We start from the raw sequence: 7,713 nt of genomic DNA on the forward strand, positions 1-7,713 counted from the left end.
CAACAAGGTGGTAGAGTAGTCAGAGATCCCACTTCAAAAAAACAATGGTTACACAAATTATTATCAGATGTAGCATAGCAATTTTAAGACTGGTTTTGAGCCTTTTTCTTCATGTGCCACAATCAACCCCTCAGTCATGCAGTCATTGTGGGCAGCTCTGAGCACTGCAAAGGGAACACCGGGATCTGTGCACCCTCTGAAACCTACTGTAGGGGATGGTGCTCAAAGAGGGGTGATACTGAATGTTGCAAGAAAGATGCTGCAGGGAATGGCATGTACACATTTCTGATTTTCTCCTTACTGCTATTAACCTGGCTTACACTTCTGTGTAAGAGCTGCTCATACAAACTCCATATCTGCTACCAAGAATCTGAGTATTGTTACACTTGGTAACCTACAAGCAGATACATAACTAGAGGACCCACCCGAAAATGGCAGTCTTTTATCCTTTTATCAATTTGTGACCCAGAGTGGCGCAAAAGCAGTCTCTCAGGTGACTGTGAGAAATTATGTGGCCAGATACAATCCAGTACGGAGAAAGACATCCTTCAGACACTGCTTCAGCAACACAGAGGATACTAATCAGTTAGAGAGCTGTAGGTATTTTGTTGCTAGCAGGTGGTGAAAAAAAGCAGGTAAAATGTGCCCCAATATTTTCCAATGAGTTTATTTTAGACTTGGTCGTAATACCTAGCTAAATACACATTGCAAAAGTAGATAACGCTGAACAATTTCTGTCTTATTTGAAGTACACATCAGTGCCTCCCACAGATCTCATGAGAGCACTCATTTATATTTTCTGTGTATGTCATCAAATCTTCCACTTACGTTTTTTTCCCCCTGGTATGAAAGACAGTAAGAAGGGGAAAAAGGCTTTATTGGACCACTTGTGGAGTCATACTTTCCTAGTTGTCTCCCACTGGAGGTAAATGATCATTTTGCTTTTTGACACAATGAGCCAGCCTGTCAAAATTGTGGCAGGTTTTATATATCTACAGGGCTCGGTTTACTAAAAAGCTTCCTGTTATTGTCTACAAATTTCATGCTACAGCCGAATATACTGGCCAAGAGCAACAGCCTCAGTAATGTTTTTACACCATATTATTTGGACCAAGTTACAGTTCACTTCCTTCTTTTTAATGCACAGTATCCAGTACCACATGGACATCGTTCCAAAGTGATCCTGAATTGTTGACTGTGTTTGTCATAAATAAAGCTGTGAGTCAATGAACAGACAAGGCCTCTGCTTCTCGTTTTCAAACTCATTTTGTGACATCTGAAATCATACTTTTTGTAGCAAAGATGAAGATGTTATTATGGAGCTTTATCCCTAGAGAATTAATAGAACACAATTTATTCTAAATCTAATTTGCCGTGAAAAAAGAAACCCTCAGACCTTTATTAGCATGTATATTGGTTTCAATTACATGCAAGAATGAGAGTATTCAGGTTACCTCTGGGTCAGAGATAATAGGCATGATGATTATGTAGGGCTCTTTGCAGGGATTATCGACACGGGCAAGTTAGTGCACAATGAGATTGACAGTAAACTGACAATGCAAAGTAGCTATTGCAGGGAACAGAAGAGGTTAGTCCATCTCAAGAACGCTTCAGAGGAGGAGATTAATATGGTTATGTAGTCTTGTGGGCTTCTTAGAGGCTTACTAATCCGCTCTCCTTTTCAAAATCAAAGCCAACCATTCTTCTGCCATCTTTGTTTCTGCGTCTCCAGGTCAGCCATTTAAACTGGACCCCAAATCGGCTCACAGAAAACTGAAAGTGTCTCATGATAATTTGACAGTGGAGCGTGATGAAACATCCTCCAAGAAGAGTCACACACCAGAGCGATTCACGAGCCAAGGGAGCTATGGAGTAGCTGGCAATGTGTTCATTGACAGTGGGCGGCATTACTGGGAAGTGGTTATAAGTGGGAGTACCTGGTATGTATATAGAAAATACATGTGAAATTAATCTCTATTTCACACCATGCAAGCCCTGGCACAGTTTCTCTGATAGACACCAGTAGCAGAGGCATGAGGAAGAGTACAAGAGTAGGGCAAGCATATACTTTCACATAGTTTGTCAGAATATTTGCTCGGTCTCCAGCATTTTTGTACTCTGGAGAACAATCTGCCAGATAGAGCATCCTTATGTTTATCAGCCTTCACAGGACTTTTACTCCATGGCTGGGGATGGCTGGTTTTTGGGCCCACATACAGTACATTCTAAGATTTTAGTGAATTGGAGAGCTCAGAAAGTTTCATCTTGTTTAAACAATAGGGTGAACTTTGTAAGTGTGGTCATTTCTTTACTAAATGTGAAAGATCTTAGCATCCTTCAGTAAGGAAAAAACAAATAATATAAGGACAATTTGATTATCCAGTTTCACAGGGGTAGAGGTCAGGTTTGCTTGTGTGGAGGAGATGCAGAGAAGCAGAGCTGTAGGTCTGTGCCCCAGGGTATAAAACAAGGGGCAGGAAATGAAGGAGTGCATTCCTCCACTCCTGAATGATCCTCTGTGTCATACAAAGGTGGATTTCAGGGGCCTTTTAGTCAGTGGAAGAGATGTCATCCCTTGGGATTCAAAGGCAACAATCATGATGGAGGTTAATGGAGTGGAAAAATCACTAAGGTCTTCAGGTATGCCCACTGTCTCAAACAAGAAAAATGCGGTTTGCCTGTGCCATTGTGAAGGAATGGAAACAGAGTAACTTATGGCACAGTAATCTCTGTTGATTGAAAGCCCAACCAATATTGCAGTGTCTCTAGAACGTGAGGAACTTTTAAATTTCTGTTACATATATGTATATATGAGAAATCATGTATTTGCCCTCAGTGTCCATTAATGAGAATTTTTCATAATCCTTTTACCCTGCACATCTTGCCATAAATTATGGTTTGCAGAGCAAATGTCTTTACCTACAGTTGCTTCACTTGGCCCAAAACCTAGTCTCAAAAATGCTCATTTGAATCTAAAAACCACACCAACATCTGGTGAAACATATTTGGGAATGGCAAAAATGTTTTTATTAATGTGTCCTTTGATGTATATTCCACATTCCTTCTTCTGGGCCGTATATTAAAAGAGCAAGGAGAAATCAGGTTAGCTGACAGATAGTAGTGTATTTTAAAATCAATTAATTCCTCTGTATTCATGTATTTGGAAGTGGAAGTTTGAGGCCCAGTGATATAAACTCTGAATTGCTGAGTACTCAACAATCTTCCTCTTAAATACCAGAGTCAAATGCTCAAAAAAAATGCCATAGCAGCTAAACTACGAAAAATACAAGGGACAGTAAAGTTTCCCTGACCTCTCAGACCCAAAGAGGGATGGGGAAAAATATTAACAAAGCCTGTGCAGATAGTATGATGAAACATTAATAATTAGAACTTAACCAGCAGAAGTAAGAGGCTGGGACATTCCAGTGAGTCCTCTGGGCTAACATTTGACTTCACCAAGAGACAAACATGGCAGAAGGCATTTGTTTCCTTGTTTTCTGTTTTTCAGGTATGCCATTGGTATTTCGTACAAGTCAGCACCGAAGCACGAGTGGATTGGGAAGAATTCTGCCTCCTGGGTGCTTTGCCGCTGCAATAACACATGGGTGGTGCGGCACAACAGCAAAGAAATCCCCATCGAGCCCGCGCCTCACCTCCGGCGGGTTGGGATTTTGCTGGACTATGACAATGGTTCCCTTGCTTTTTACGATGCTTTGAACTCCCTACACCTTTACACTTTTGATATTACATTTGGGCAGCCAGTGTGCCCCACATTTACTGTGTGGAACAAATGTTTGACCATTATAACTGGCTTGCCTATCCCTGACCACCTAGACTCCTCTGAGCAGCTTGCATGACTGCTAAAAGCCAAAAGATAGGACAACGTATCTTCCCATAGCAGCCAGGCAGCTGCAGGAGCTTGCCTGGAGCTGGCAGACCACAATGACATCCCGATGTCACTGCCAGATCAGGCCAGAACTGGAAAAGGAAGAATATCTTTACTGTGTACTTTGTATGGAAGGACAAGAAGTGGCTTTAATATCTTAGAACTTTCTTTTGCAGTTGGTTTTGTTTGGTTTGTTTTGTATTTAGTCTCTTACGGGAAGATTTATAAGTTATTTATAAAAAAAAAAAAAAATAAAGAGAAGAGAGACAAGGGAAAGCCTGGCTAGGACACCTGGAAAATGGCTTATTTGTTTTGCACATTGACGGTCCTATTGATTGAAGTTTCTTCAGCCCTTTACATCATTTTATTTTACAGTGGATAAATGCAAGTAATTGGAAGGATTAAAACTGTGCAGTGGACAAGTCAGTATGCTGCAGGTTTTACTCATGCCAATATTAGCCCTCTCATTACCAGTCTTATTGAGTGCAAGATCTCCTGATGTCTAAGTTTCTACTTTGCACATGGGAGCGTGCCGACCAAAAAGAAAACAACAAAAAAGAAAACAAGTGAGAAAGTAGAGCTAGCCAACACAGCAAAAGAATAAAGTTTAACTTACTTCTCTTCACAGGCCAGTGCTCTCTCTGTTCATATAAAACATGTGGAATATCTCCTAGAAATGTGAGTGGATAAATCATCTCGTGATTTATTTTATTGATGGCAACATTCCCATCTACCAGTGCTTCGTTTTCGTCTTTGGGAAACATTGTGGAATCACTGAGGATGTGAAAGACTGATACCATCTCTGAGAATTAGCAACACTGGAGGAGAGCAGCCAATCCAAGGTCTGACTGTAGACTAATTTGATAAAGCATGGCATCATTTAAGGATTGATTGTAATAGAAGATGTCACAGTTCCGATGGTAGACATGTGAATGCTTATTGCTGATTTTACAAGGTTCAATATAGCAAGCCCAGCCAATGACTTGGAAGTGAGACATGCACCACTTTTCCATTGATTTTAAATTAAACACAAATGTTTCATTGTCATACACTATGTAGTCTCTATAACAAAAGAAGGAAATCTGTTTCACATGTGCCGTGTGGAGAAACACTGCAAATGGAGTTTGCTCATAGTTACCATTGTCCTGAGCTGTTTGAGAAAGCACAGTTCTCTTTGTGAATGAGGAGTAAATAACAAGTTTTCAGCAACAGTAGGAATCTGCACAGGCAGGCCCTACGTTCATCTCGGTGTTGGTGGAGAACTTCAATGAAGGCAATAGAGGTTGTACTTACTTTATCTCAAAGCTGAATCAGGTGCTTTTTTTTCTCTTTTCCTTCTACAGAATAGAAGCCCTTTGTAATTACTACAATGCTTATGCATAAATGATCATTTCTTGATAATTTTGGGGAGATGCTTGAGGCATATGACAACTGTAAAAGAATGGTTTTCCTACAGGGTTTTGTTGTTACTATGCAAGTGGTTAAAATTCTGCCAGAGTAGAAAAAGGAAAAATTGAATATCAGTTTTAAGAAAAGATTTGCTCAGTAATTTATAACCATGCTTTAGGTGTCTTTTGAAAAGGATGCTTTAATGCACTTTGTTCACAAATGAGTCCAAAATAAAATGGTCCCAAGCCCAGCTTCAGATTTTTTAAATACTAATTCTCCAGGTACAAAGCTGTACTACAGTTTGCCTTATGATGATACGGAAAACTTAGGAGCAAGACAAGGAATACATAATGCCTGTTTGTTTTTTTCCTTTCTTTAATAGAAAATAAATACCTAGCCATGTTTCTTTAAGTTCCCTTTACATGTCCTGCTAACAGCTGAATTAAATGAAGAAAAGTCTGCCACAAGTTTGCTGGTACCATGGCTTTCAGCTGGTGCAACATCTCAGTGTTCACAGGTTGGAGCCACTGATCTTTCCAGAGTTGACATACTCATAAGGGAATATGTGTACGTATAGCAAACTGCAGTGTTTATTATAGTGTCTTTAGTAAGGAAGAAAAGTATACCCTCAAAATGAAAAAGTAAATAAATCCCCAAACATTATTTTTCATAATTGAGCACAATGTTACTGATACAATCTGACGTACATAGCCCAGATGATCTGGCATGGGATGTTTGGGAAGTAGCTGAGATGGCATGAAATAATTATAATGAGTTGACAAGAGATGACTGATACAAAGCAGTGATAAAAAGATGCAGACAGAAAGGAGTTTTAATCTAGGATTATTGCCAAGTTTCTGCCTAAATGGAGAGGGTGTATTACCAGAGTACATGTAGCAAGGCTGTGTATGTTCTCTTTTGCCAGAAATATTAGATCTAGAAGCTGATTTCAGTAGTGGACAAACTGAATACACTGATCAATATTTGGCCATACTATGTTGGCAGAGATTGAACTGGATGGAGATAATACCATGAATTTGGAAAGATCCAAAATCATCTCACATATTTTCATTGTAAAGATAGACCGTGAGTCCAAAGATCATGGTTTTGGCTAGTGGAAAATAGTGGTCTGTTATCTACAGGCCTTGTATCATTTTTATTTTAACACAGAATACTCATTTGGAGCTAAGCCACATTTCTGCAGTGGACTATTAATTCAGTCAGTGCACTTTGTGCATATATGTGTATATATGTACACATATGTCTGAGTGCACACGCACCAGTATACGCACAAATATAGTGTGTAATTTGTGTATATGATACATACATATATACGCATACAAAATGACAGTAATTAGTCAGGTGTTCCTTTTTTTGCTTGTTTCTTGAACATTTTCATATTCTGTATGACTACAAGGAAACAAGTTTGCTATGAATGGTATTCTGGACATTTTATAACAAACAAAACCTGTTTATTTTACGATATTTGATTCAATGCCTGATTAATCAATAAAAACATCCATTTGAAAATGTAGCTTCTGTGGTCTGTGGCATTTTGCATGGTCCATAGTAATCAATCAAAATCTGGGGTAAGAATTATCCTTGTGTAAAAATAAAACATGGTACTGTAATGTAGTGTGCAGTCTTAGATGAGGGGGTTTTCCCTTGTTTTTTAAGATTTTGTGACTAGGAATGAGGTAGCATTGTGTAATGCCATGTTTAACAGAGATTTTTGAGGAATAGTCTGCTAAGTTGCAAGCAATGAATGTAGTAGATAGAGCCTGCGTTGGTATAATGATTGTTTTAAAGGTGTATTTAAAACCCAATCTGGGATTCAGCAGAGTTAGAGCAAACTATACCACAATCTCTTTAGAAGACAGTAGCATGGGCTCAGAGTAGTCAAAGGTGAGGTAATGGAAAGATGGGGAGCTTTTTCTCTCTGAGGCCAGATCAGATTTTCCATGTGTTAGGCTCCCATGTGTTAATGCACATTTAATGGAGAAAAAATCTTTCATGAATGGGCTGTATGTCATAAATCATTTAGTAGACCGTCGCCAGCCCACTGTAGTTTCCCATTGTTGGCTTTCAGAGAGCAGCAAAGTTGCTGATATTTTTGCCATGAGTTTATTCTTCGTCTGGTTTGGGTATCCCATTTCTCAATTGCTGAGCAAAGAGATCCCTACTGAGCAGTGGATCCCAAGGGTAGGAAGCATAAATATCCCCCACATGTGGATATGCTGTGAAAAGCTGGAAATCTGCAAGTACAGGTGAAAACACGTGGATGTTCTTCATTATATCAGCAATAGTAGGCCACTAAACAGCAGTGCGCATCACACATTTTAATCCTGCATCTTAATTCCAAAGACTATTCTTTCCATGTTAGAAAACACAACAGGACACTATTGATGGCACAAATTAAAGTGTCAGTGCTTTAGCTA

At 39.3% G+C, this 7,713-nt stretch overlaps 1 protein-coding gene across 2 annotated transcripts in view; it reads left to right on the forward strand.

The window, feature by feature from the left end:
* LOC104404510 (E3 ubiquitin-protein ligase Midline-1) overlaps window positions 1-4,098 on the forward strand; it is a 102,013-nt gene extending 97,915 nt beyond the window's left edge. The window contains exons 8-9 of one of the 2 annotated variants that reach the window (XM_010012956.1): window positions 1,733-1,940; window positions 3,509-4,098. In XM_010012956.1, the coding sequence (XP_010011258.1) occupies window positions 1,733-1,940; window positions 3,509-3,857 (557 nt within the window). In that variant the 3' untranslated portion in view covers window positions 3,858-4,098. The remainder of the gene's footprint in view (window positions 1-1,732; window positions 1,941-3,508) is intronic. The other variant, XM_010012957.1, reaches the window with a different exon arrangement.
* The last annotated feature ends 3,615 nt before the right edge of the window (window positions 4,099-7,713 follow it).

Source organism: Nestor notabilis, unplaced genomic scaffold (assembly GCF_000696875.1).
Source record: "Nestor notabilis isolate BGI_N333 unplaced genomic scaffold, ASM69687v1 scaffold5014, whole genome shotgun sequence".
NCBI classification, from domain to species: domain Eukaryota; kingdom Metazoa; phylum Chordata; class Aves; order Psittaciformes; family Psittacidae; genus Nestor; species Nestor notabilis.